A 27,398-nucleotide genomic window follows, 5' to 3' on the forward strand; every position below is an offset into this window, starting at 1 on the left:
TCTCTTCAGACCTTTCAGAAATATATAAGAAACACTTATTAACTAGACAAGAAAATGAAAATCAAAGTAGATTTCTTGCTGAAATTAAGAACAATGCTGGTTGTTTCTCTTCATAATTTCTAAGGCTGTAGAGTTTGATTTCTAAGCAAATAGAAATTTCGAATTTTACTTTTACTTTCCTTGAATCTTGAGAATGAGAATGTAGGAGCGAGAAGATGTCGACGGCTATATTTCTACTATTCTTTTGACTTGAACTTGAGAAATAAAGAGGTAGATGGCAAACCTTACGTATTAGTGACAGCGAGTTACTGCTATGTCATTATAAACTGAATTTTTTTCGTGTTACGTATTAAAAGTGATAAAAAAATTTTATGATTAATGATCTCTTCGCGTCTTGTAGAAAAACCTACAATCACTAACTAAATAAGAAATTTCAAATCCAACAATTTGGAATTTTACTTTTACTTTTAGCTTACCGAGAAGATGCAAATGGGTATATTTCTACTATTTTTTTGACTTGAACTTGGAAAGGATATTTCATGGCATTCATAAACTAAAAACTAATTTTTATATTACACGCTATACGTGTTAAATTCACTTTTTCCAAATCTATGAAGTTAGTAAGAAAACTCAAATCCAAACAAGATATTTAGCTGAAATTAAGCAGCAGGGTTGCCTCCGTTGGCGATGAAATGATTATATATTTCGATGAATAGTACTCATGGTCATATTATTCTTCTCCAAAACTTTCCCTCTCCCTGAAGTTTTGGATCTTGTTTGAATTTTATCAAGCATGCAGTTCTAATTTTCTCATCTTTCAATATTTTTCTTTTTCAGAAGAAGACTAATGGTTGTTGTATTTGATGACTATACTTTGAAAGTCATATTTGCCATAGAAAAAACTAGTAAGGGATAGATAGGCATTCATAATTCTCCAGTAAAACAGTTAGTCTTCTAGGCATCACATCCGAATACTGTTAAATTAAATGACAAGAAGATATATCACACATTCCATTTTTTTCCCTCTCTTGTTAGCAACTTATCCTTCAGTCTGACAGAAAACCGACAAAGACATAAATGTTAAGGCTGCTATCGTTGTCTATCCATCATTGTCAAACATTACTATAACTTCACAAAGAAAATATTCACCACCAACAAAGAAAAAGACTTGTATAAGATTTCTTTTGCTTCTTAGTTAAATGCAACTATATATATTGTCCACTATTTCTAGGTCTAAAGCCACCATTATAGACTGCATCAGATTAATTGTAGGTCTCTCGAATAGTTTTCACTCGTTCTGAACATCTGAAATCGTAAATCTTACTATGGCTTGCATTCTTATATTCCCAATATTATTGATGATCTTAAAGCAAAAATTAAAAAATGTTCCAAAATTTGGTATATTGCCTCGTCGGTCAAAATTAATTCAAAAAACTCATAATATTTATGAGTGAGTGAAAGATGAAGATGTTACAAATAGATTTGTTGCAAGAGAAAATTAATTAACATAAGTTGATGAAGATTGGATACTTTTTTTAAATTTAGGGGCTCCCTTTGTCTGTAAGTATATATATATATATATATATATATATATATATATATATATATATTAGTCCTATAAAATATCTTATCAATTGATTTGGTTATATACTTCTAATTTCGAGCGGATTCTAAGCTCAGCTACAATGTTGGTGGCCCAACTATACGGAGGTTATTTTCTCTCCATTTGAACATCAAAGATTATTCAAAGCTATTTTATTCATGTGGTCATAATATTATTAATTACATATGTCATCATCTAAGTAAATTATATTAATTTATCCTCAATTTTTTCTTTAGGACATTTTAGGAGGGACGAATTTTCATAGAGTCCCAATCTCTTCGACAATAATTGGTTTGAGGCTAAACTCTAAATTTAATTAGTTAATATTATTTTTCAGTCTTAATTTTTAGATACCGAACTTAGTTAAATATAAAAAAAAAATTAAATATTTAATTGCTGAATTAGATTAGAAATCCCTCGAACAGTTCAAAAAGAGTTACTAAATTCAAAGCAAACAAGAACGCTATCTCAATATTGTGACAAATTAATCCACTTCCAAAGTTTCCACCGTGGGAACGTTTTAATTATTTTCGTTTACTTTTTTAACTCCAAAAAAGTTCTATTTGGTGTTACATTCGAACAGCATCTATGAACAAGATCGGGGTTGTAGGAACCTTCCTAACTTTTCTTGGCACGTGCCATGGATAGAAGCATATGTCAACGTTGTGACTTTATTTTCTGCAGACCTAGTAGCAGGAATGTAGTGTGTCCGACTACTTGGCACTCCACGATTGGGTGCTGCGCCGTAAGCTTGGAATTGTAGACGATCTGTCGCTGTCTCAGCACTGGAAAGTACAGACGAGCAGCTTTAATTACAATTTGAACCTTATATTTATGTAAATTTAAGTTGTATGAATACGTTTGGACTTATTATCAGAAAACACCCTATGTTATCTATGGCCGAGGAAGATGTATCAATAAAAGAATAAAAGAGCATTTTCTAACCCTATTAAAGGACTCTCTTAAAAGACAATGAGAGGGTCTTTTCAGAAAAAATAATTAGATTGATTCTATTTTGGAGAACGTGAGGTGTTTTAGAGAATATAAAATCTAAAAACATTAAGCTTGAAAAATAGGGCGTGAATGATAAATTTATGAAAAATATAGGCTGTGAAATGTAAAAGTATCTATAAAAGGAATGAGATATTCACATATTTCCAAATACCATAATTAACACTTAAATTACTAATATAGTAACAGACTATTATTAAAAGTTCATAAACAGATTTAAATAACTAAAATACCCCTATTTTAATTTAAAGATATATTTTGTTATACTATAATATTTTCAATCATTTTTTATTATGCATACAAGGGCAAAATAGTTTTTTATTTTAGAAAATGTATATATAAATTGTGTTTTAATCATGATTAATTAGATTTAATTAAAATGATGTTTTTGAATTAGCAGAATAATTTAATGATATTTGTGATATTTTAAAATGTTCAGTGGCAATAAGTAAAAATCTCAAAAAGAATAGGATCAGTAGAGGCGGCAAGAATTCCGCCGGTCAAATGTCACAAAAGTTGAAGACGTTATTGGGTTGACTTGGCACGTTACTCTAAAATGTTTTCCAAAGTTTCCACGTCATGTGATCCATCGAGTCGTCCAGTAAGATCTCTCCACAAACTCTTATAGAGCTTGTCTCATATCCATGTCCTTTCCTTGGCTTGAAGCAGCCTTCAGCAAAGGAGAAGAATATATTATATATATAACGACATAGAGAGTTCAAAGCAAATAAGTTTACCATCAATAGCGTTTTGTTAGTTAGTCAGTTATATACACAAAGCCTTTGATGCTTTACATGAACATAGAAGCATAGAATTGCAAGGAATTGAAGGGAAGGAAGGAAGAGGGAGGAGAAGATGGAGAAGAAGATTGTTGAAGAGCTAGAGAAAGCTATCCATTTAGAAGAAGAAGATGAAGATGTGATGCTCCCCGGATTCCGCTTCCATCCCACCGACGAAGAGCTCGTCGCGTTTTATCTCCGGCGAAAGGTCGACAAGAAGGCACTGAGTATAGAAATCATCAGGCAGGTGGACATCTACAAGTTTGATCCGTGGGACCTCCCAAGTAAGTTCAAGCTCACTTGTTTCTTACCAAGTTTTATTACAACGTTATTGTTCAAATGTTTTTTTATTTGCTTCTTTGCATACAGAAGCTGGCACAGTTGGAGGTGAGAAAGAGTGGTACTTCTTTTGCTTGAGAGGAAGGAAGTATAGGAACAGCATAAGACCTAATAGGGTTACTGGATCCGGGTTTTGGAAGGCGACCGGCATCGACCGGCCGATATATTCCACCGGCGATGCCGGAGATTGCATCGGGCTGAAGAAGTCCTTAGTCTACTACCGCGGGAGCGCCGGTAGGGGCACCAAAACAGACTGGATGATGCATGAATTCCGCCTTCCGCCGGCCGCCGGCAAGAACAATGACAACTCCTCCCTTGCAACCCAAGAAGCTGTGAGATTTCCTCCCCTTAGTTAATACTTAATTCTAACTCCGACCACTATTCTAAAAACTTAAGCTTATGTTGTAATATGAATTATGTTATTAAAAAAGTAGTGAAAGGAGTTTTATCTGAATGGATAAATGCAGGAGATCTGGACAATATGCAGAATCTTCAAGAGGAATGTTTGTCACAAGAAGTTCCCACAATACTGGAGAGAAGCAAATAGCAAGAATATGACAACTGAGTCCAGTTCAAAGACAAGCAGCAGTCTGGAATCAGATGCAGGAGATGAGTACAAGTGCTTGGCAGCATCAAATGCTACACAATTACATCCTAATTATTACTGTGAAGACAAGAGCCAACTATTCCCAGGTCAGTGGATTCCATTAGCTCCCCAAACTCCATCAACAGTGATGCATCAAAGCATTCCCAACCCTCCAATGATTGAGTTCTTGAAAGATGGCAACTGGGATGAGCTTGGAAGGATGATGGAGACCATGACAGATGCAAGTGCAGTTTATGAGTGTAGATATATTTAGAGCACTATATTTTTCGTACCTCTCATCTTATATGTAAGAAGAATAGTTAAATCAAAAAGAAAAGAAAAACAGAATAGTTAATCACATTGTGAATTAGAATTCAAGCTCTAGGGAAAAAGTGAGAACATGAATTATTTTTTAGGCGTCATAGTTGACAAAATCAACTACTTTTATTAGTCTTCAGAGAGAATATCGTAATCCTAAACCAAAAGTTATCCTGGGTCATATCTGGTAGATCTAGAAGTTTGACATAGTGTTCAAATTGACATCAAATTGTTGAAATATGGAGAATATTTTATTCACTATAATTGAAAACATACAAAAATCAAAACAAAAGAAACGAAGAGAAAAGAATTAAAAGATGGCCTTCAGAGCGATAGGAGCTACCGCGGATATCCATCATAAGGCCAGGTGGGTATCGGAATAAAAGGGGGGAATAGGAATAAAGGGGGAGGATAAGAATAACGCGAGCAGCGGATTTAGGGATTCAGATTGAAAACTACATGGCTAAAGGAGATTAGCCCATCACGATAATCTCAGAGGATTAGATGGATTTGCTTGGGATAAGTTCTCGTCTCCACATGGATAAATCCGCCGCTTCCAGAGCTATTCGCCTCCCTTACCCCATTCTCTATTCTCCCAACCTTTTGCCCCAAATACCCACCAACTAAAGAATTAAACCCTAATCTGGGACTTATATAGGTAGCTGGAGATATCGCCCGAGTCGCGACTCGTCCCCGACTTAGCGAGTCGGTAAGGAAAAAAAAAAAAGTTCTTTTCCTTTCTTAATGTCGCGGTTTATTTCAATTTACATCCTACCCTGGATTTTAATATTTCTAATTCGACCCCTACTTTTTTTTTTTAAAGTTAAATCATATAAAGCACCTTACTTAGGGTGTTTAATGAAAATCCAATTGGGTATCTGAGGGTCTTCTTGTGTTTTACTGAAACTCAGGAATTAAAATGAAAGTACTTTAAAACGGTGTAAATCACAATAAACACATTTATTAAATATTACGGAGAATCTAAGCAGTCTCCGGTCGATTAACGAACTTAGTAAAACATGAATTTTACCTAAACTGCTGATTTGGCACCCAATCAACTGCTTACTTGTTTGGTCGACCAGGAACAATCTAACATTATAAGGGTGATTGAAAGGTCTATGAAAACGAAGGGAATTGAGAGAGATTCTACAACCTTAGAAAGTGAACAAATTATTGAGCTAATGCAAAGGGGGGTAAATGGATAAATCGAAATGCACCGGAAGTAGCTATTTTAATGTCTCAGAATTGGACTATGAGGGGAAAAAGAAGGCTATAAGATATCATCAATATGTTGCTCACTATAGAGAGAAGAATATGCAGAGCAAACAAAAGTCATCTCGAGAAAACGATGACTGCAGAAAAATTGCACCAGTGAAGTGTGCAGAGCTCAACCTGGCAAGATTGATGTTCACACAGCAAAGCAGAAAAGAGGAAGATCTTACGATGCCGCTGTATCACTTTCCTCGCTTTCATCTTTGTTAAAAGATATCCTACAGCCATGAAAAGAAAAATCGACAACTAAATAAAGTGAGATCTTGCTTTCAAGATTGTAGTGGAAGTTCAAAGTTAAGAGTAGCAGAAAGTAGAAATACGACTTTTGTCCTGTGCTTGCTCATATACAAGTCCGACCGTCAGAGTCTCACGTATGGTTAGCATCGTACTAAAAGTAAACATAATTTTACTAGACCTTCTAAACTATTACTTTTGTATACACTTTCTCTAAACTTTTTTATTAAGTATATACACTATCTAAACTACGAAAAAAATTATTATTATATGGACTCCTAAACTTAAAAAATTTGGTTCAAAAGAGTGTATATGATAAAAAAAAATTTTGAAAAATATATGTGGCAAAAAGTAATAATTCAAAAGCTCTAACAGGAATTATCCCTTAAAAGTTTCATCATTTGACTTCTCAACAAAGACTAACAATTAGAACTTATTAATATTGAATCATCTATCTGGTTTTGCAAGATTCAAAAAAACAAACAAGTGTTTAGATAGTGTGTAATTTGTTTTATTACAGGCAGCACTACAGGAGCTAAATTACCAGGATTTATCCTCAAAAGTTAATGTAACAAAATTCGAATAGCTAAGCATGGAAGAAGTACGATTCCTTTGAGTTAATAAGCGTAAGAGCACCAAAAATTTAAAACGAGGTTGGAATGCAATGTATATTTAATTTAAGATCAAAGTAGCTTTCTACAACCTTTGTGAGAGTAATTTTTCCTCCGACAGAGCCTTCTCTAGCCTCTCTTCAAATGGTGTTGCATGCCAACTAACTTTCTGATCCTGTCCAAACAATGAAATTTCATTAATATAGGTATGTTGTCATCATAAAGGCTACAAGATACCAGAGAAAACTTACTTCTTTATACTTGTTTGTTGAATTGGGAATGCCATTTCTATCCCAACTTTTAGGAGATATACGATCAGGTTCCTCATCATTCCAGTGTGCTGCAACCATTCCAATAATGGGTCTGTCTCCATCGGAGCTCTTTCCAGAATGAGATTTATCCCTTCTAAACATCTCACTCACTTCCTTATTAGCACTTGGAGGCTTCAACCACTGAGATAAACTTGCAACCACAAGATCAGGATCATCCTGATCGAGTGGTATCTTCCTTCCCAAAGGTGTCATATTTGTACTTGGCTTCTCCCGAAGTGAATTGTTAGCACTGGAGGCTGCACTTATGTGTTGTCTTCTCTCGTTACCAGGAGATGTGAACTCCAGGGAATGGTAGAGTTTAGAATCCTGTGATGCTGAAGTTTGGGATGTCATTTGTGACTTCTTTCCTGTATCTAGACTAGCATTCTTTTCCTGCTCAGGAATATCCTGTGATTGGCCAGGCTCATAGGAACCTTCTTTCAGCACTTTCCATTGAGAGAAGCTCTCAACAGGATTCAGAACTGGATATACATACTGAGTGCGGATCCGAGCATTTTTCCCACTTCTGAGATTCTCAAAGTTACCTGGATAAGCAGTTGCTGGTGTATACATTTCCTCAGTCACTTTTAGTGGGGTTGGAAAGGGTGAATGTTTAGAGCCAAACATTGGAATCTGCTTGTCTTCTCTTTTAATAGGAGTTGCATCTAACGAGAAACTGCTCATCCAGGATTCTTCAAGTCCAGGCTCATGCTTTACACCTTCAAAGTGCAGAGACTTGCTTGAAGAATCTGAACGTAAAGCACCCACGTAATGCCTTGATGATTGATGTCCCTTACAAGTAGAGCTACATGAAAATCAAATGTAAAATTATAAGAAGCTGAATTTCTTCAGTTGTAATAAAATTGTAAAATGACCTAAAAGGTAGAAAGCCTCCAATGGTTCTACCTTCCAGTTTCTGGAAAACCAGAACTTTCATGGGACTCTGCTGGAGATCCGAGAAGCTCAGCATTTTTTCCTTCCATGAGAAGCACCCTGCCGGACATACTTGGAAGCCATGAGCTAATGGAAGGAATCCCATCCTTATCATGACTTCCTGCATTTATATTTTCAGAAGTTTTTCGAATTTCTGCAGGAGTTTCTAGTAGAGCACCACAAGATTTGAGGAACTTGGCCTGTTTAACCTCTTTAACTTCAGCATGATGGAAGTCAAACAGAGAGCATTGCAAGTTCTTAAAGAGAGAGTTTAAAACAGTGATAAGCAAGACATACTGAAACCAGAAGCATAGAGATGTAAAACAGTTTCTTGTAAGGTACGGACATGAATCGCTTCCGTTGTGAACAAAGTTAGCAGTCCGCCTTGATATAACCTTAGGACTGAAGGAGGGGGGCTTGCTTATTGGTTGCATTTGTCAGTAGACCAAAATAGTGATTTTTAGACTAGTCTTACTGGACTCACAGATTCTATCTGAAAATCTCCTTTTATTTTTTGAATGACCACTATTGTTCAAGATTGTGAAGTCAGACATAAAGGAAGTGTGCAAGGAGACTTTTTCTCACTGCTATAAATTTATAGAAAGAAAGTGGCAAACAAGAATTGGGCAATTTCAGTACCTCAGTGTCAAGTTTGAAAGAGCAAATAAGCAGCAGAAGATCATCAAAAAGGAGTTAGAACCTAACAAAATGCATAGTTTAAGTCAACTAAACCCTGTTTTTGAAGCATCCACTAGAATTATTTGCAACTAAGTTGATATTAAGATAGAAAGATAATTGTTTTTTTCCTTATCCTAGTTGACACTTGCTATTAGTATGATATTACAAAATACTAGGAGATCAGTGAGACCATGTATATGTTCTTTTTAGTGTAGAAATGGTACATCTCCACTTCATCCTGAAGTAATTAGATCAACCTCTCGGTGCTTGATCACAATGTGTTAATCAGCAACGAACGCTAAGAACAGGATTGCATAGTCCTAGCTTGATAGCAACGTAGAAGGACATTGAATCTTACTTGCATGTAAAAGAATCATCAACCAGAGTGACAATTAAACAAGATTTACAAAATCCATCAAGTTAGAACAAAATATGTCCTGATATATAGGAGCTTAGAATAAATAGATCACCCCCCAAAACAATTTTGATGAATTAAAAAATTGTTCGGATAAATACCTCGTATTGTAATTCTCTATCTGAACTAACTTTGTCGATCTTTTGTTGCGAATTTAGATAGTCGGCTTGCTCACAAGGAGAATCTTCCTCTTCTAATAAGATACAAAGCGACGGAAAGATAAATCCACAACAATCGTTATAAATCACCACTGTACATTTTCAAAATTGCAGGCATCGATCATTACCTTCGCGCAAGAAGAAGGAAGCTAGTTTCTTCGACACCAATTTCTCCCCATTAATCTACCGATTCGACAACAAAAGAACCCCTAATTCGTCAAAATTGATGAGCCATACAAAGGAAAAGGTCTTCGAATCCACTTACCACCTCGCTCCTTGAAGCGATCGAGCTGGAGATTAGATGATTCCTTCGCTCGCCGTCCTTGATCCGAAAGCAACCAAACAAGCAGCCCATTTGCCTCGCGATCGACGAAAACCCTAAGCTCGATTTCTTCTCTATGATAAGCTTCGGTGCTTCGGAAAGGATGGCGAGGTTGGAGGAGAGTGAGTGAGAGGAGCTTATTGGGTTTTTGGTTCCATGGAGGCGTTTAATTGGGAAATTTGAAATTTAAATTGGCAGCTACGAGGGAAAGAATGGGAAATTTGGAGGCCGACGTTTTCCTGCACCAGTTATGAGTGGAGAGATCGTCTCCATTCCCAGATGCAGGAATTCTCTGTATCTTGTACGTGGCAGAACGGATCTACTAACTTCCTGTAGTCGAAACTGCAGAAGATCGTAACCTTAGATTCATCAAAAAAAATTTCTTTTTGTATAAAATGAGACCGCCCTCTACCTATCCTCTCCACCAACGCCAGAGCCCCGAAAATAAAAATTCTCTCGGGATCTCACGCGAAGCCTCGGCGACGGAGTGGCGATATCGGAGTGGCGGACACTTGGGGAATGGAGGGACCTTCCCCACCGGCTGATGCTGGTGGGGGAAGTAGCGAGCCAAGAGAAGACTGTAACGAAAAGGGGAAGGAACGAGAAGACATGAATAGATCGTGGGCATCGGTTGCAAAGGAAGGGAAGCCGGCCAACGGCACCAACGGACGCATTCCGGAGGAGATTCTGGAGAAGTTAAGAGAACAAACTGAAGATTGTATCATTATAGACCTAGAAGTACTGGAGAAGTGCAGGAACCGGTGGAAGCTCACGCTGTTCGGAAGGTTCTTAGGGAGGAGTATCCCTCTAGAAATGCTCAAGCGCACACTGATCAGACTTTGGAACGGAATAGACAAGTTCGCTGCCTCGGACATGTCTGGAGGGTATTATTTGTTTCGTTTCGAGAAGGAGGAGGATATGGTGCACGTCCTCACAAAAGGGCCGTGGACTATATACAAGGAAGAGTACTCAGTCTCATTCCGTGGAGGAACAATTTCAGACCTACAGCGAAGCGTTTACATCTTGCTCCGGTATGGATCCAACTACATAATTTGCCGCAGGAGTACTGGGAACTAGAAGCGTTGGTTCCGGTGGCTGGGTATTTCGGGAAGCCACTGAGGGTGGACGAGACAACACTGGACCACACGAGGAGCAGGTTTGCTAGGGTGTGTGTGGAGATTGATCTCCAGAAACCATTAAAGAAGGCGGTATGGCTTGGACCAAAGGAAGACCAGGTGGACCTCCGAGTGGTCTATGAAAATATACCGGTATTCTGCTACCTTTGTGGCAGGATAGGGCACCGGGCAGCAGGGTGTGAACACAGGAAGGAAGAAGCGAGGAAGCAAGGAACCGAGCAAGAGAAGTGTGAACAGACTGGAAATGAAACGGAGACCATGCAATATCCGATGACGGAACAGGATACGACCTATGGACCGTGGTGCACGATGAGGAGGCGGAGACGAAAGGTGGTGCAACCGCAGATGGCGCAGAACACGGCAGCGCTGACTCCGATGGAGCAGATGAGAGAGGTGAAGGCTGAAGGAGCGAAGACATGGTCTAGGAAAGAGAGGCCAGAAGCGAGTAAGGTGAACTTTCATCAAAATGGGAGGAGTACGGAAATACCAGGCAAAAGGTGCAATGGGAAGGAGAACCTGGCAGAACAGACCAAGACGCTTCCTAGGACTACTAGACAAGTCAAGGAAGCTGGCCAACAGAAGGAGAGCTCGAGTTTCCATACGGATAAGGGAACGTCAGCCAAAGGGAAAGGAAAGATTTCCGGAGCCATGCACAGCTGGGAGCATCAGGCGAGTAACACGAAGACGGTTAAGGTGGTGGAAACGAAAAGTGATGACTCACCTTTAACTGGCGGGTTGAAACAAAGGAAGGAGGACAAAGGGAGGTCAATACAAGATGAGAGGAAGACGTGTCAAGAGAAGGACAAGGCGACCCCACTTGAGTGGGATGGAATAGTGGAGCTGGACTGCAGAAGGATGGAAGTGACGCAGGACTGGGATTCTGTCAACATCAATGGGACAGTAATCAAGCTAGGGACAGGGGACGATCGCGGCCGTAGATCATCCTTCACGGCAACAAAGAAAGAGCAACGTGGAACCAAAGCACCAAAATACCCAGAGGATATCTACAATGATGGTATCGCGACTACCGGATCGAGGCCACCTGAGGAGAAGAGGGGACCGTCCGAAGGACACTGCTCAGCGGTCAGAAAGCTCAAGGAGGCGCTGACGAAACCACTGGATACTGGGCATGAGCCTATGGATCTAGAAGGGCAAAGAGAAAACCAGTGGGCTTTGGTCTGCATTACAAACAACACAGACGGCAATGCACAGACTAATGAAGCGAGAGAGACGGTCAGAAGGGACCAGGATGAATCCGCCACAAAGCGTGGCAGACTAGAGTAACCCTATATTGTGTCTTATGTTTAGAGCAATATTTTGGAACTGTCGAGGAGCCTTGAAAAAGGATGTACTGGACAGATGTCGTGATCTAAACAGAGAACACAAGGTGGATTTTATTTGTTTATTGGAAACCCATACAAACTGGGCGAAAGCAAAAATGGTGGCGTGGATAATGGGAAGGAACTGGTCCTCCTTCTCGGTGCCGGCTGAAGGAGTATCCGGAGGATTAATAATGATGTGGAAGACTGCAGTTGGTTACGTGGACGTGGTGGCGGTGTCGAGATATGCGGCACACATGGTGGTCTCCTCGGTGGAAGGCGAAACATGGCTGGTGACTGCAGTCTATGCAAGCAACCGGCTGGAGCAACAGATCCAGCTGTGGGAGGAACTACTGGGTTTAGGTTCTCTGGGTTTACCGTGGGTAGTCGTTGGCAATTTTAATGCGATACTCTCAACGGAGGAAAAAAGAAGTTTTGCTCGGGTGACGCTTGGGCCGAAGTCATCCGCTTTCGCTAAGTTCGTAGAGGAGGCGGGAGTCTGCAACTTGGGCTTCGAAGGAGTGTCGTTCACCTGGTGTAACAATCAGAAAGGGGACAAGAGAATCTAGGTCAGATTAGATCGAGCGCTGGCGAACCCTGAGTGGGTGCGAAGGTATCCACGGAGTCGCGTGGTACACCTGGATAGATCAGCTTCGGATCATGCACCCTTACTCGTCATGGTTCCGAAGGAGGTGGAAAGTAGACGGAGGCCTTTTAGATTTGAAATGTACTGGACGGAATACGATAGCTGCAGGCGCATCATGGAGGAAGTTTGGAGAGAAGACGTGCATGGGAACCCCATGCATGGGTTCACACACAAAACGGCGAACTTGCAACGACAGCTGAAAGGGTGGAGCAGATCGCAGATAGGTCACCTGGAGACCCAGCTGCAATCCGTGAAGGCCGAGATTAAGGAGCTAGAAGAGCTGGACGCTGTTGGTACCCTGGATGAGGGGGGAAGCACCAAGCTGAGAAGCTGCTACAACAGGAAGGCAGCCTTAAGCAGACAATTAAATCTAAAGTGGCTACAGCGGTCACGTCTGAGATGGGTGCAAGAGGGAGATAGAAACACACATTTCTTCCACCTTACGACGACGATGCGGGGAAGAAGGAACAAGATACAAGGACTCCAGTCGGAGGCAGGTTTATGGGTTCAAGGGCATGATGAGATAGAGAAGAGCTTTCTCGAACACTACGAGGAACTATGGGGATCAACCCATGACGATGCCTGGACATTACCGGAGGGACTGGACCTACCGGGCATCTCAGCGGAAGACTGTATCAACCTGCTGAAACCAGTGGACAATGTCGAGATCTTGGAAGCCCTTCGAAGTATGCCTACCGGCAAGGCGCCAGGCCCTGATGGGATACCGATGGAAGTCTACACATTATACTGGCAGGAGGTTGGGAACAAGCTTTGCGACGCGGTTAAACACTTCTTCCAGCATGAAGGACTCCCTCGCCAGTGGGGGAATACTTACATCACCTTGATACCGAAGGTGGAGAAATCGGCTACGGTGCAAGAGTTCCGGCCGATATCCCTATGCAACGTGGCGTATAAAATCATCGCCAAAGTGCTGGTCGGAAGGCTACGGGGGCTCCTACCGCAGCTGGTGGATACAGAGCAGGCGGCTTTCATCAAAGGCCGGAATATCTACGATAATATTCTGGCGGCACAGGAGGTGGCTCATTCAATGGTCAGTGGAAGGTACCTGAAACCGATGATGATGCTCAAACTGGACATGGAAAAGGCATACGATCGAGTTAGTTGGAAGGCAGTGCTGGGGGTGATGGAAGCAATGGGTTTTCCGGCCAAGTGGTGCCGATGGATCAATGCATGTATCAAATCTCCGAGATATGCAATCCTTGTGAACGGCTCACCGTCAAGGTGGATAACGCCCCACCGTGGGCTGAGACAGGGGGACCCGCTCTCCCCTTATCTATTCCTACTCGTGTCTCAGATACTATCTAGCTTGCTGAAGGATCGCATGACGCGAGGGCTATTGCAGGGCTACCGAGTTGGAGATGTTCACCTTTCGCACCTACTGTACGCGGACGACTTATTAGTCACGGTGGAAGCTTCAGCTCAGAATGTGAGTGCCATTCAGGAGTGCCTTCAGGTCTACTCTAGCGTAACTAACCAAAAGGTGAATGTTGCGAAATCGGAGCTGTTCCTGCCGGAGTGGATGGAGGCTAGGGAAGCGGACAACATCCGCAGTTTGTTGGGTCTACCGAGGGCCAAAATGCCGTTTAGGTACCTTGGTGTACCTATAGCTGGGAGGAGAGTCAGCGTTCAGGATCATAGCTGGCTGGTGGAGCGCCTAACGAAGAAATTGGCAGGATGGAAACGTAACAGCCTATCCTTTGCGGGTCGGCTCACTCTACTGAGAAGTGCCTTGATGTCTATCCCTAACTATTGGATGAGTTGCACCTGGATACCAGATACGGTACTGGAGAAGATCAACAAGATAGCGAGAGCTTTTCTGTGGGGCAGAGGAGAACGTAAGGGTCTACACCTGGTAAGCTGGGAAATGGTGACACAGCCGAAGAAGAGAGGAGGCCTAGGTGTGAGGAGACTTAAGGAAACAAGGAGCAGTTTGCTTGGCAAGCAGGTTTTTCGCATCCTAAATGGCGAAGATGCGCTATGGATACGAATCATGGATGGGAAATACGGTGGTTTGCATCCGTGGGGGCAAAGGAAGTGGAAGGATGCGTCGTGGATCTGGAGAGGCATAACTGCAATAGCAGATGCCATCAAAATGGGGTGCCGAAAGCTAATAGGAGACGGGACGGGCTCGAGTGTAGCTGATGACCCGTGGACCTCCGCCGTGCCGTGGAGGTGGCAACCGCGAACCATCAAACCAGAGTTCCTAAGACCGGAGCTGACAGTGGCGGAGCTTCTGAAGAGGAGAGAGGGCAACGGCCAAAACATGGTTGACGAAGTAGGTGTTGAGCTGGCAGTCGAGATGGCATCCATCTCACTAGGAAAGGAAGGGTCAAAGGACACATGGATCTGGTGGCCTCACCCCATGGGGACCCCCACGGCGGCTGCAATATATCGAGTCCTACGGCCTATTGAAGACGATAACTGGAGCGGCTGGGGGGAGTGTGGAAGTTGAAGGTGGCGCCACGAGTGAGGCTGTTCTGCTGGAAGCTACTGAGGGGTAGATTACCGACCAAAGAGAGACTGCATGCTCTACGGATCGGAGGGGACGATAAATGCAGCCTATGTGGGCTGTTCTCAGAAACGATAGAGCATCTGTTCTATGGGTGTAGGTATAGCAAAGAGGTATGGACCATACTGGGTCAGGTGCAACCGGAATTAGAGAAGATGGGGAGCTTCATCGGACCGGAATGGATCACAGCGGAGTGGGGGCGATGCAGGAACGGAAGCCTCGCCGGAATACGGGAACTGTTAGCAACCACGTGCTGGGGCATCTGGAAACAACGAAACCGCATAGTGTATGGTGAGACGAGGGAGGCAGCATGCTTGGTGGCCAAAAGAGCTCAGCACTTGACTGAGGAATATAATCTACCCAGGATCGGTGATCCACCAAAGAGGATACTGAAGGTAGGCGGATGGTGCCGGCCTCCGAGCGGTTGGGTGAAGGTGAACACGGACGGAGCATTCCACTCCGGAGCGAGCCAGGCGGGAGCTAGAGCTATCGTTCGGGACCACAACGGAGGAGTGGTGCAGGTCCGGTGGGAGCCTATACCAGCGGTGTCTCCACTCCACGCGGAGGCTTGGGCGATGCTAATGGGGCTTAACTTACTGAGTAGGGAACAGGCTACACAGGTGGAGTCGGACTCGGAACAATCAGTGAAGGTTTTGAGGGAGGAGAGGCCATGCCCTTGGCAAATCCAGGGCATTGTGTGGGAATGTAAGGCCATATTAGCCAAGGTGGGAGAGTATTCCATCACCCATGTAAACTGATTAAGAAACAAGGCTGCGGATTGGGCAACACGTAAAGGCTTGGGTGCGACCCAGATCGGAGCTCTCCGAGAGGGGGACCCTATGCCACATGAGTTGTACGTCCTGGTTCAGATGGACAACTGTTCATCCAGGAATTCTTAATAGCTGAATAGAGCTCTTTTATCAACAAAAAAAAAAAAAATGAGACCGCCCTCTTTACTCAAAAAAAAGAAAAAAAAAGAGACCACCCTCCAATTTGAATAGATTTATAAGTACTCTTTACCACGACCATAGAGGTCATGTGATTGACTTCAATTTTAAATAATTATTGTGAAAAAAATTATTTAGTGGTTAATGGTAATTTGATCCAATGATTTGACTCAGTTGATAGCTCAATGGTATAATTAACTTGAAATAGCAGTTTGATAGTACATTGGCTTAAAGTATGTCTCAGTGATGTTTAGCTCATAACAATAATTTTGACAGCTTACAAAACTTAAAGCTTAAACTAAGTGACTTAGTATATTAACTAAAGTTTGATGGGGTTAGTCGATACCTAACTTTGGGCTCTTAAACGATCAAAATAATTATTACGGAGAAAATTACTTTATAGTTTGGTAGCAGTGAGATGATGGCATAATGACCTAAAGTCTAAATTGAATGGTTTAGTATGTTAACTAAAGCTTAGGGAAGGCCTAAACCTCTTTGCATTAGTTTTTTTTTTTCCAACCAATGTCTTGCCTTCTTGCTCCTAAATGATACAAAAAATTATATAAAAAAGACCTATTTTGACCCGGCCAACTATCAAGGGGTATTTTTTTTCTCTCTCTTTTAAAAGCGTAAAGATTCTTTACACCTATATAGAGGAGAATTTTTAGGGGGCCATTATCCCTATTAACTTATACTGGGATGTAATGTACTATGATTTTATATATAAGACAAACGGACCCCCTTATTTTTTGGTGCAAAATAAAGTATTTTCTTAGCAACTTACTTAGTAAATAGAATTCTAGTAAAAAGGAATTAGAAGAGCCACCTTATATTTGACTTGCTGCACAATTATCCATGGTCAACGATGCCAGCTGGGCTCCCACACGAGGATCCCGACGGGCGGCGTTGACTCCGGAAACGTATTTCAGACTCGGGTGAACCGCCCGCTTCCTCCTTGATCCAAACCCATCTAATTCCCACGAACGAGAGATAGGGAGGAGTCCGAAGTCTAAAAGGTGGAATCTCGAGAGGTGAGACCACCAATGGCGTCCTACTCCTCCGAGCCGACCCACCACGCCTCCGGCTCCGGCCTAGCTCGCCGTCCGACAAGCTCCTCGCGCGCTCCACCGTCGGCCGGCGGCGGGCCGATCCGGCCGGACATCGAACCATCGCCGCGGCCGAAGCCGGTGATGCAGAAGATCGCCATCGGCGTGATCGTGGCGTTGGGCTGCCTCCAGTTCCTTCCCGCCACCCACTTCCGGGACCCCGCCGATCCCCTCCGTAGCTGGATCCCCTTCGATCCCAACCGCTCCTCACCAATCGTAAAGCCTCTTTCTTCTTCTTTTCCTCTAATCGATGGTTGAATCCATAATTTTCTTTCATTGCTAGGAATAATAATAATTAAAAAAAAAAACCTAGATACTTGTGTTTCTTTGGTGTTCTTTGGCTGGGTTTAGGTGGTATAGATAGAATTTTAGCAAATTTAGTTTCTTGCTGCTAATTGCTATAAATTTATTTCTTCTTCTTTTGACGAAGTCCTATCATTGGCTTTCTTGATGACAAGAAGGGTTAGTAGAATCTTCTTCTCCTTATAATAATTGATAGAAGAAAGGCAAACTTCTTAGCTGCATATTGTCACACTTAGGAGCCCTTCATAAACCTCTCTATATAGTTCATATACCATTTCAATTATCTTTTTCTTCTTTTTTCCTTCTGTTACAATTTTACTAACTCTGCATTAGCTCTTGCTGTTTATTCTTATAGGATTTACACTGAGTGAATAATTTATCTGCAAAGGCATAATTTGGTATCTTGAAAACCATTCCCGTTGAGTTTGAATTTATTTTCTCACAGTCTACAAATCGAAGAACTGTAGAGAATGAGCACTCCAGCAGGATTCAGAAGCAAGATGAAGTCCCAGGGATACACATCTTTTCCTGGACGAATTGTTTGGATCTTCGAGTGCTTGCTGTGCTTGCCAATTCGACTTTGTCCAGCGCAAGGTTCTTTTTTTTTTTCTTTTGTTGTTGTTGTTGTTCTTGTGATTAAACTGATAACAGTAGAATGTGATCATATATGTGCTCTGTGCTTACTAAATATCTGTTTCTGGATATTGTTTTAACTCTCGCTCCACAGTATGATTTCAATTTTTCCACAATCGTTAACTACACATCGGTCTGTGGAATTCCATGTCCTGACCTCTTTCCAGAAGCAGGCGTCAGCATATATACTCACATTGTTGCTCTTTTCTTGGTCAGATATCCAGAGGGCATCTTTCTCCATTTTTTTGTACCTGAAGATGAAGATGAGAAATTGCCTTATTATAAGTTAAAAGTAGTCCTACCTAATTCAAACATTGATATCACTGGGTGAGTATAGAACATCAAACAACTTGTACTTGAGTCTTTGTTGCGAAAACTCATGCTTGATCTTTCTGTAGGCAAAAGGATGCCAAGGAGAGACTAAAATCTGCTCATCCTGAAGTGGAAGTCCTTTGGACCTTTCCTTATGAAATAGCACCGCTTGTCATCCCAACCAAGTATTTCTCTTTGAACAGATATGCATACATCTCACCTGATACCATCATAAAGGTACTTTCTTTTTACTCAATTAAACTTTTAGATATTTATGAATCAATTGTATGATGTTAAAGAAACCTTTTAGTTATTTACACAATCCCTTGCTTATGACCAATTGATGACCATATAAACAATCAGTAGTAATTTGCTGGAAAAAAGAAAAGCTGTAACTTATCTATTTTCTCAGCTTTGTGCACAGTACAATTTAACGATGATCTCTTCTCATGCAGACTGCAAGTAATTCTTCTTTTTGTGTACAGGGTAATATTGAAGATCTCTTTGGTGTTGATTTAGGCTCTCATGCTATTGGAGCTGCTGAGGACTGCAGCAGTAGGTTAGGCGATTATGTCAATATGGAGGTTTTAAATGCTATACAGAGAACTGCTGCCAAGAGTTGGATATCCGACAAACCGTATGATAAAAATGCTTGCTTACCCGATTTAAGCATCCTTCTGGTTGACCCGCATAAACTAGAGAAAACTCTGATGGAGTCTATTTTATGGTGGACAAAAGTTCTTGATGCAGGAAGTGAAAGGTTTGTCATATCAGCTATGTCATATTTTTCTACTTCAGTGGAAATTGTCATAGATAATCATATATATTCTTTAAAGAGTCGTCTAGGGAAGAAAGCTTCCGCCGCAGTCATGTCTTACAATTCTTATTCTGATACTAACTGCCATCTATCTACTCTACCATTATGCATTTTCAGGGGCAACCACATCAAACCAGCAATTGCACTTGCATTCTATGACAAATATCTTAAGCTTCCCACTACTTGGACTCTTGGTACATCTGAGAAAAGTTCTGCAAATGGTGAAACAAAAGTTCTCCGCTTTGATGGACCAGCAAGACTTTGCTCCAAAAGTGAGCATAGCCATCAAAGATCAGATTACGGTGATTCTTGGCAGCAGTATATTTCTACAAAATCGCTTGCCATATTAAATCACTGACCGAAGGCCGTATTCATGCATTGTGGCATTCATTATCTTCGCATTCAGCTTCCTTGACTTTTAAAAGAAAATTGTAGGAGTTACAACGGTAGTCAGCTCCAGCAGTAAACAAGATATACCTGAATTTTGTAGTTGATGTAAAAGAAAAACATCAGAACACTTTTAGCATTTTGGGTGCCAAAGATAGGTTTACTTTGCAAGAAATGGCAGAGGAAATGCCTTAAAGTTTCGTAAAAACAGAGATTCTGTGTGTACACTTACAAAATTAATGCCTGACAACTGATTACTTTGTTAAACATGATTTCTAATGTCTCATCCTTTTTTCTCTTTTTAGCTCCTGTGAGCTTGTATCTATGGCTATCTATGGCTAAAACTCTGACACACGCTGTTCTGTTTTCCATCATTCTTGTTCAACTTACAATTTTCAGGCAGATATCTGAAATTGGACCCTAAAAAGTTTCTGCAAAGATTTACTGCGCAGGTCTGAACTTTCTGGGATCAAGAACTTTAATATTCCATCATATCCAAAATCGAGAATTTACCGTTCTCCTAGACCTTTATTAGGTTATAGTTGTACGCCACTCGTATGCTATTACATGTTTGAAGTCTATAGCATCAAAGATAATATTCTTGTTGACAGCCAAGTTGCATGAGACGAGAAAAGAGGAAACAACCACAAATTTCATCATGCCGTACTCTTTTACATCTTAGATGCTAAAAAAATCCCAGCAAACAGTATCCAGCAACCAAACAAACATTAAAACTAGATTGCCACCATGTTATCCAGGAAAATTGTATAACAACAGCTACTGAGAAGAGGACAAAGCTACCATTTTACAAATATACACACGAGATCTTGTCATGAGACTCGGGACCAAGAAAACATGTTCAGCAACATTTGGATTCAGAAATGGTACAACATCTGCGCTAGCACCTCAAAATCCTTTTCCACAATAAGTTACTGAGGTAGAGAAAACCATGCCACTAATTCACCATCCATGATGCTGACTGTTGGCCAGATTTTGCTCCACTTACAAACAGCACATCATTTAGCCACTAAAAATGCACGAGGACCAAACCGTTCTCTGAAACAAGATGGCCTAGCTGCAAGGTATAAGCAAAGATTCTCAGATAATGGAGAGGCCTTCCCATAGTAGCGATATATGTATAAAGCCACCCACTTCTGCCTTTGACTGAACTCCCCTTGTGTCCGACGCAAATATTAAGCTGTATACTTTATAATTCCTTAATGATAGTAATATCACATCTTCAGTGTCGCAAGAGGAATACCAAGAAATGCCACAAGGATTGTAACAAGCTTTAGATATACTGAATGCCAATAATATGTCGCCAGAATACATCAGATGTCGGACCACCATTGAGGCATGAGAGGGCTTTCCATGATACACATAATCAAGGAGCTTCTATAACTTCCAAGTTAACTAAATTGATATCCTCATGTTGCCACATCAATCAATAACCATCTAAAAAGGTAAGTCAGGAGAATCACGAGATGAACCTTTAGCATAATCCACCTAGCAGATTCCCTGAACCTACATAACCAAGAAAAGTAATGGTCGATAATCGATCAAAATATAGCAGTGATCAGGTGATCCTCAAAAGTGCAGATTTGCAAAACTCACTAAGAGAACAGCAAGCTACACTGGGCATCAGACCATGCTTAAAGGAAACTTAACACATTAGACTAATGACTAGAGAAAGAACACGATTACATACATTATAGGAAATCCCACACTGGTATTGTGTAGTGGCCTTGATCAGCGCTCTGATTGCCCAACTGGGGATTGCTACCGATAAATTGCAACGACTGCATGTCTGGAGGTGGGTAAGGCTGCATAGTGTTCTGGACATAGTAACAGTCAATAATAGTGATATGAGATTTAGACATATTATACGAGTTTAACAATTCCAGACCTAGTTAGACATTAGGTTCTTAAACATGATGTTTACAAGTCTTTTACAAAACATGACAGGATTTTCTCATGCTTTCCATATGGAGACCAGACACATCAGGTATTGCCTACATGATTGGAAGCTTGACCCACTTTTAAAGAGGGCTCTGTTTGTCTTTCAACAGATGGAGGTGCTTTCGCCTACATTTTACTAGTCTTAATTGAGAGATGAAAATAACAGAGGACGGACATTCATTTTACCAGTCATGGTGCACAATGTTACAATTTTTTTATTCTTTTATTTGTTAAAAGAGAACAACCTGACTCATTGGGGTGCTGCTATGGAATGGTTGTTGCTGTAGAGAAGCAACCGAAGACTCCTGCATCTATTGGCAATACCATCAGTTTCAGATACGCATTGAAAAACCTGTCATATTCCACTAAGTTACCTGATTAAGCTGTGTCATGCCGTGGAAGACTTGTACAGAACCAAGTCCAAACTGCTGGCTTGTAGGGTATGGTGCCTATAGATTGAAAGAAAAATCATAGTATATCAAAAATTTTGTATAATATAAATTACAAAATCCAAGGTCAGATGCACAACTGAAAAGAGGTACCTGCATCAGCTGACTTGTTGCAAGGAATTGATTAGGTGGATTCCTTGGGTTAGCTGGAAATGCATTAGATGTTGCAGGTGATTCCTCACTCCTAAGTGCATTTTCTGCCTCATCAGACATACCTATATATAATCAACCACAATGATCATGCATTTGTCGGACCGACCTAAAGTAATGTAGCAATCTTTTGTTTCCTACAACAATGTTAGTAGAAAATAAGAGCAGCCCATGGATTTCCATACAAACCTTGTATCCCCTTTCTCCTTTTATTCGTATCAACAACATTTTGCTGCCTTCGACGAACATCTCCATTTTTACTTTTCTTCCCACTTACCCTCCGCATTTCATTATTGCTGCCTTCATTTTGAACCAGAGTTTGTTGATGACCCTTTGCAGGAGCACTTGATGGAGACTTTTCAAGTAGTCTTGCTTGCAAGATCCGCTCTACCTGCTCCAGGAGCTGATCTGATTGGCTTTCCATGAAGGCATATGCCTCCACATTTTCTGCAGCCTTCGCAGCAACCTTGTACAATATTCGACATAATGAGCTGTACCGCTTCGATAGAGATAATTTGGGATCATCGTCAGGTGTGTAACAACAATTTCCTCTTAGTGTATCACTTTTAGCATCCTTCCTCCACCTTTTCAAGATGTAGTGTTGCGGAAGTTCTTTGATATTTCTACAATCAAGAACTTTCAGCACATGGCAACATTGAACCCCAACAAAGTCAAACATTTTGCAGCTGCAAACAACCGTACAGTCTGACGAATCAAATCTAACAAAATGCACTCTAGGTTTGTCCTTGACAGTGACCTCATATTCAGATATTGTCCCAACTTCACCACAACTATAAACCATACAACTCAAGAGCAACTCATATTCCAATCTGAATACTTCAAACACTGCCGGAGTATATGCACTAGAAGCTTGCCAAAGCAACCGCAGTGGGGGGATTCTAGCAGTCCCTTGATTTGCAAGATAATCAGCTTGCTGTTCTGCAAAACGTTTGCCAACCACTAATTTATCATACTGCTTGAGAAAATAAGGGAGATCCACCTCCAGTTTCAAGTATTCTTTTAGCACCGCATTCAAGTTATCACTCCGGAGAGTGCTTGTAATGTCTGCACAAAATGTATGACGTCCATACACCAAAGCCCATATTTCTCTTTCCGCGTATAACTTCCTCAACCAATCATTATCTTTCAGGTCATACTTTTCCAATAGCATCTCCCAGGCTGATAGGAATTCCTCCTCCTCCTCGCAATCATACAAACACCTGCTAAAGTCAGGTGCAAAAGTTTCCGAGCCTTCGAAAATGTGACTCAGGATCTTAGTGGCATTCTGGTACACATGCAACACACAAGGACGATAGATAGTGCCTGGCCATACAACAGTAATTGCCTCACTTATAGATGTACACTGATCAATCAAGACTGTTTTTGGCTGCTTCCCAGACATAGCAGATTTAAATGTTTCAAACAACCACTTGAAAGATTCCACAGATTCATCATAAATTAATGCAGCACCAAATATTACTGACTGTTTGTGATGATTAATACCAACAAACAAAGCAAAAGGTCTGCCGTAATCATTTATTCTATATCTTGTATCAAAACATAGTACATCACCAAAATAGTGAAAATCCATCATTGATTTTGCATCAGCCCAAAATATGTTTGTCAATTGATCATCTTCATCAACTTGAATGGCATAAAAGAATGAGGGGTTATCACTTTTCATTTTTTGAAGGTACTCACATAAAGCACCAGCATCACCCAGCTGCATGTCCTTCATGCGTTTTGACCTAAGGTAATTTTTGTAATTAGCAGGTATTAAAGTGGCATTATGTCGTGCAGGCTGTACCTTAGCTAAAAGCTTCTGTGATCTTAATTTCTGAATATCCAATGGGGCCACAAGTTCATGATTATGATCAGGTACAAATTCACTTATGCAGTACCTACCACTAGATGTAATTTTAATAGCCATACGTGCTTGGCAACCAGTTCTTGTTTCTGGTCTTGGCTTTTTAGAATCAATTGCTACACTCTTTGGACGGAATCCTTCTCTTGAACACACATAAACTCTTGATCTAGTAATGTTCCTGGCTGATTTATCCCACCAACCTTTTCGGATGCTGAATCCAACAGTGGTAGCATAATTAACGTAGAATTCGTAAGCCTTCTCTTCATTTGGAAACACCATGCCAACTTTCGGCTCTCCTCCTGCATCACTAACAACTTCTGCAGGGGGGTCTGGCTCTGGCTCTGGTTCTACCATTTCAACATCTTTGCGCAGGGCCTGGAAAGAATCATCAAGTTCAGAAAGAGAAGGATAAATCAATTGCATACAGTAAGATGATTCTAAACAAGCAAGAGGGGAAGAAACCCGCAACTTAAGTTAGAAATTTTCACAGGCTTTAAGTAACAAAATGTTCATTTCCTGTTTTCCCCTATGCCTATCTAGCATACATAGAGGGACGCACAAGCATGTTCGCCAAGGGATCTAATGGGCAGAGACAAGTTGGACCATATTTTGAGTATGAATTGAGCCATCTTTGCCATCTTTACCTCTATATGGCTCTTGCTCATCTAAATTCTAAACTAGTCCAAGTCCAGACCAGCTTGCTACATGTGTGATACTTTTATCCTTGCTACACTAGCTATAAAGCAACATCTAAATGCCAATGAAATTCTGTTAATTAGCTAAACCTCTAGCTAGTTGCGCTCTTTCCTGGTAACAACTTTTATGTTATGTTCTGCGGCTGGAAAATGCACATCATATGTCAGTGATTCTTCATCAGGTACCTCCTCTTAAGCTACACAGGTTTCTAAATAAGTGATGAAGGTAAATAAAACCCAAAAAGAAGATTCCAATTTTAGTATTACCTTAAACTTAATCAATCAAGGACAGGTACACCCTAAGCAGACAGTTGGATTTTCGAATATCCTTTGAAGATAGTGGCATCAAGCTCAATCTGACTAATAGTGACCAAATAGGGCTAAGAGCCTAAGACACCATAATCCTTGTCATAAGTGAACTTTCATATCCATAAAATAAGCCTCCAGAATCCAAAACTATGATAGGAGATGATATCTAGATATACTTTAAGAACCCGTGTATTTAAGTTCAGCTAACAATAAATGACCTACTTACCAGAACAATGCATACATTCAATTCTGAGACTACAGTAAGAAATTTACCTTTGTTTCTTCCCTACTAAGAATTCTTGGCACAATAACTCTCTGGCGTCTTTCAGCCAAAACTTTCCGTGAAGGAACCTGCAAGGAAATAAAGAAAGAGGCCCAGTAAATTTTATCAGCAATATTTCAGGGTTATTATCTTTTAATAAATGATTTCAAGAACCAACTATCTGTCTTCTATCCATGTAGAGGTCTATGAAACTGATACTTCCTTTACCAAGCTCATATATAATTATTGCCCTATAACTAAAGCCAAAATTAGGAGTGGAAAATATCTTAAGAGATAGGGTTATATTCAGTTCACAATAAATGGACTCAAGATTATCCCAATGAGAGCTTAATTTTGTGCCTGAGAGAAAAGAGAGAGAGAAGATTACTTGTGTTCCTTCTCTACTGAGAAATCTACCCCCGACGCCTCTCTGACGCCTTTCAGCCAAAGCTTGCCGTGAAGGAACCTGCAAAGGTAAAAGAAAAAAAAAGGCCAAGAAGCACATCAACAAAATTTATTATCCTTTCAAGAAAGGATCCAACTATTTACCTTCTACTCATGTACAAGTCTTTGAACCTAATACTCCCTTTTCCAGGATGATAGAACAGGCCCTACAATGACGAGAAACAAGATCGGAACATACCTTAGGAGGCCTCTCTGCACCCGGCCTACTTTTCCGTTTCATCATGTACTTGAGAATTATATTTCTCCTTTCTTCATTCGTGTACCGAGACACTCTTACACCGAGCTCCCTCAACAGCCGAGATTGAGCAGTATTAGCCACCGGAATCGCCCTCCCATCATCCTTACCCTTCCCACCAACCTTGGCATCAACCATCATTTTCAGCCCTGCATCCATTGCGTTACTCACAGGAGCATTACTTTGCACCTCCACCTCGCCTTTCTCTGCCGAACCTGCAACTTGTATGACCTCCATCATCGTCCCAACTCTTTTAGCTGCGGCTGCAGCCTCCTCTGCTAGCCTCCTTGCTCTTTTCTTATACGGGCCCCTCTTCCGCCTCATAGTGCTAACCTCCGCATTCTTTCTGTACATAAGATAATCCCCTCTCCAACATAGAAACCTCTGCATGATAAGAGCCCCACTACCTGCAGACCGCCGGTTCGAACCTGTCCGTGCCTTAAACCCAAAACTCTCTCCATACCCATAATAGAAAGCCTTTGCCGCCTCCACTGACTCGAACTCCATTCCCATGACCGGCAACGGCAATGCCTCTCCGCCCTCTTCACGTGGCGTTAGCGAGTGGTTGTGCTCCATCACGAGCTTCGACACCGCCCACCTCCCGTGCTCCTTCCGCACCACCTCCATCATCGCCTTGCACCGGTCGCCGGAGAGCCCCTCCCCCTCCCCTAACGAGACGGGCGCGAAGCCGGAGGCTCCGGCAGAGCCAGCCTGGCGCATGGAGAGGTAGCTCCGCATGATGTAGGCCACGCGGAGAGCGTACTCGCTGTACAGTTTCGGTCCGGCCGACGACGCCTCGGTGATTGCCACCGGAGGAGCTGAAGCTGGAGCTGGAGCAGGAGCAGGGCTGTTCTCGGGAGGGTTCTCCTTCACCTCGGCCTCGGGATCCACCGGAGGCGCCTCGAGATTGTCAGAAGGGTTATTTTCATCGTTCTCCTTGGCCGTTTCGTCGTCGATTCCTTCTTCCTTGGGCCTCCCCTCCACGTTCGAGGGGTCATCGCGTATCTCCGCAATCAACACCATATCGTGAGAATCTAGCGAAATCGAAGGTAAAATAGAAACCCTCGGCTAAGGATTTCTCGCCGTAGAAATCGAAACCCTAGAATTTCCTGATCGAGGTGGTAAACGAGAATGATCTCATCATTTCTCTTCAACTTCCTCCCTTCCCTCTCGCCTCTCGGCTCTCGCGATGTCTTCTGTGTGCCGAATTGGGGAAAGGGCGTGAGTGGATCCGAACAAGAGAGCGGTGCTGCGACGCGCCCGTGCCACTGACACGTACGCAGAGGTGGAGCCCATGGATT

The 27,398-nt window shown here is 41.6% G+C and overlaps 4 protein-coding genes across 8 annotated transcripts; 2 read left to right on the top strand and 2 right to left on the bottom strand.

The window, feature by feature from the left end:
* Positions 1-3,271: 3,271 nt before the first annotated feature.
* Positions 3,272-4,676, top strand: LOC140795944 (transcription factor JUNGBRUNNEN 1-like). The gene is made up of 3 exons (XM_073148771.1): positions 3,272-3,677; positions 3,763-4,064; positions 4,200-4,676. Exons 1-3 carry the CDS (start codon positions 3,470-3,472, stop codon positions 4,590-4,592), a joined length of 903 nt encoding a protein of 300 aa, XP_073004872.1. The 5' UTR covers positions 3,272-3,469; the 3' UTR covers positions 4,593-4,676.
* Positions 4,677-5,834: 1,158 nt separating this feature from the next.
* Positions 5,835-9,722, bottom strand: LOC140795942 (protein JASON-like). Its single transcript, XM_073148770.1, has 7 exons — positions 9,514-9,722; positions 9,377-9,431; positions 9,192-9,283; positions 7,971-8,197; positions 7,005-7,869; positions 6,846-6,928; positions 5,835-6,126 (listed from the first exon to the last, which is right to left on the bottom strand). Exons 1-7 carry the CDS (start codon positions 9,601-9,603, stop codon positions 6,075-6,077), a joined length of 1,464 nt encoding a protein of 487 aa, XP_073004871.1. The 5' UTR covers positions 9,604-9,722; the 3' UTR covers positions 5,835-6,074.
* A 7,215-nt stretch (positions 9,723-16,937) lies between these two features.
* On the top strand, positions 16,938-19,973 carry LOC140796107 (uncharacterized). Its single transcript, XM_073148980.1, has 6 exons — positions 16,938-17,470; positions 18,003-18,151; positions 18,407-18,517; positions 18,589-18,739; positions 18,988-19,262; positions 19,437-19,973. The coding sequence occupies exons 1-6, from the start codon at positions 17,192-17,194 to the stop codon at positions 19,675-19,677; spliced, it is 1,206 nt and encodes a 401-aa protein (XP_073005081.1). The 5' UTR covers positions 16,938-17,191; the 3' UTR covers positions 19,678-19,973.
* A 367-nt stretch (positions 19,974-20,340) lies between these two features.
* LOC140796106 (protein FAR1-RELATED SEQUENCE 12-like) lies at positions 20,341-27,370 on the bottom strand. 5 transcript variants are annotated; one of them, XM_073148978.1, is made up of 9 exons: positions 26,041-27,370; positions 25,786-25,863; positions 25,409-25,486; positions 22,454-24,506; positions 22,208-22,329; positions 22,040-22,114; positions 21,911-21,970; positions 21,415-21,529; positions 20,341-21,230 (listed from the first exon to the last, which is right to left on the bottom strand). In XM_073148978.1, the coding sequence occupies exons 1-8, from the start codon at positions 27,118-27,120 to the stop codon at positions 21,416-21,418; spliced, it is 3,660 nt and encodes a 1,219-aa protein (XP_073005079.1). In that variant the 5' UTR covers positions 27,121-27,370; the 3' UTR covers positions 20,341-21,230; position 21,415. The 5 variants fall into 5 exon arrangements, with proteins under 5 accessions (XP_073005079.1, XP_073005077.1, XP_073005078.1 ...); XM_073148976.1 differs by having other exon boundaries at positions 21,415-21,541; XM_073148977.1 differs by having other exon boundaries at positions 21,911-21,976.
* Between the last annotated feature and the right edge of the window lie 28 nt (positions 27,371-27,398).

This window comes from Typha latifolia, chromosome 10 (assembly GCF_019914945.1).
Source record: "Typha latifolia isolate L0001 chromosome 10, TyphaL0001v2, whole genome shotgun sequence".
Taxonomy (NCBI): Eukaryota; Viridiplantae; Streptophyta; class Magnoliopsida; order Poales; family Typhaceae; genus Typha; species Typha latifolia.

Coding starts and splice junctions, on each gene's coding strand:
- LOC140795944 (XM_073148771.1), top strand. CDS start 3,470: ATGGAGAAGAAGATTGTTGAAGAGCTAGAGAAAGCTATCCATTTAGAA. Junction 3,678..3,762: donor TGATCCGTGGGACCTCCCAA/GTAAGTTCAAGC, acceptor CTTTGCATACAG/AAGCTGGCACAGTTGGAGGT. Junction 4,065..4,199: donor CCCTTGCAACCCAAGAAGCT/GTGAGATTTCCT, acceptor GGATAAATGCAG/GAGATCTGGACAATATGCAG.
- LOC140795942 (XM_073148770.1), bottom strand. CDS start 9,603: ATGGGCTGCTTGTTTGGTTGCTTTCGGATCAAGGACGGCGAGCGAAGG. Junction 7,870..7,970: donor GGTTTTCCAGAAACTGGAAG/GTAGAACCATTG, acceptor ATTTTCATGTAG/CTCTACTTGTAAGGGACATC. Junction 6,929..7,004: donor CAACAAACAAGTATAAAGAA/GTAAGTTTTCTC, acceptor TTGTTTGGACAG/GATCAGAAAGTTAGTTGGCA.
- LOC140796107 (XM_073148980.1), top strand. CDS start 17,192: ATGGCGTCCTACTCCTCCGAGCCGACCCACCACGCCTCCGGCTCCGGC. Junction 18,152..18,406: donor TCGACTTTGTCCAGCGCAAG/GTTCTTTTTTTT, acceptor TTTCTTGGTCAG/ATATCCAGAGGGCATCTTTC. Junction 18,740..18,987: donor CACCTGATACCATCATAAAG/GTACTTTCTTTT, acceptor TTTTGTGTACAG/GGTAATATTGAAGATCTCTT.
- LOC140796106 (XM_073148975.1), bottom strand. CDS start 27,120: ATGGTGTTGATTGCGGAGATACGCGATGACCCCTCGAACGTGGAGGGG. Junction 25,487..25,785: donor TCAGTAGAGAAGGAACACAA/GTAATCTTCTCT, acceptor ATTTCCTTGCAG/GTTCCTTCACGGAAAGTTTT. Junction 21,542..21,910: donor GCAGCACCCCAATGAGTCAG/GTTGTTCTCTTT, acceptor TACTATGTCCAG/AACACTATGCAGCCTTACCC.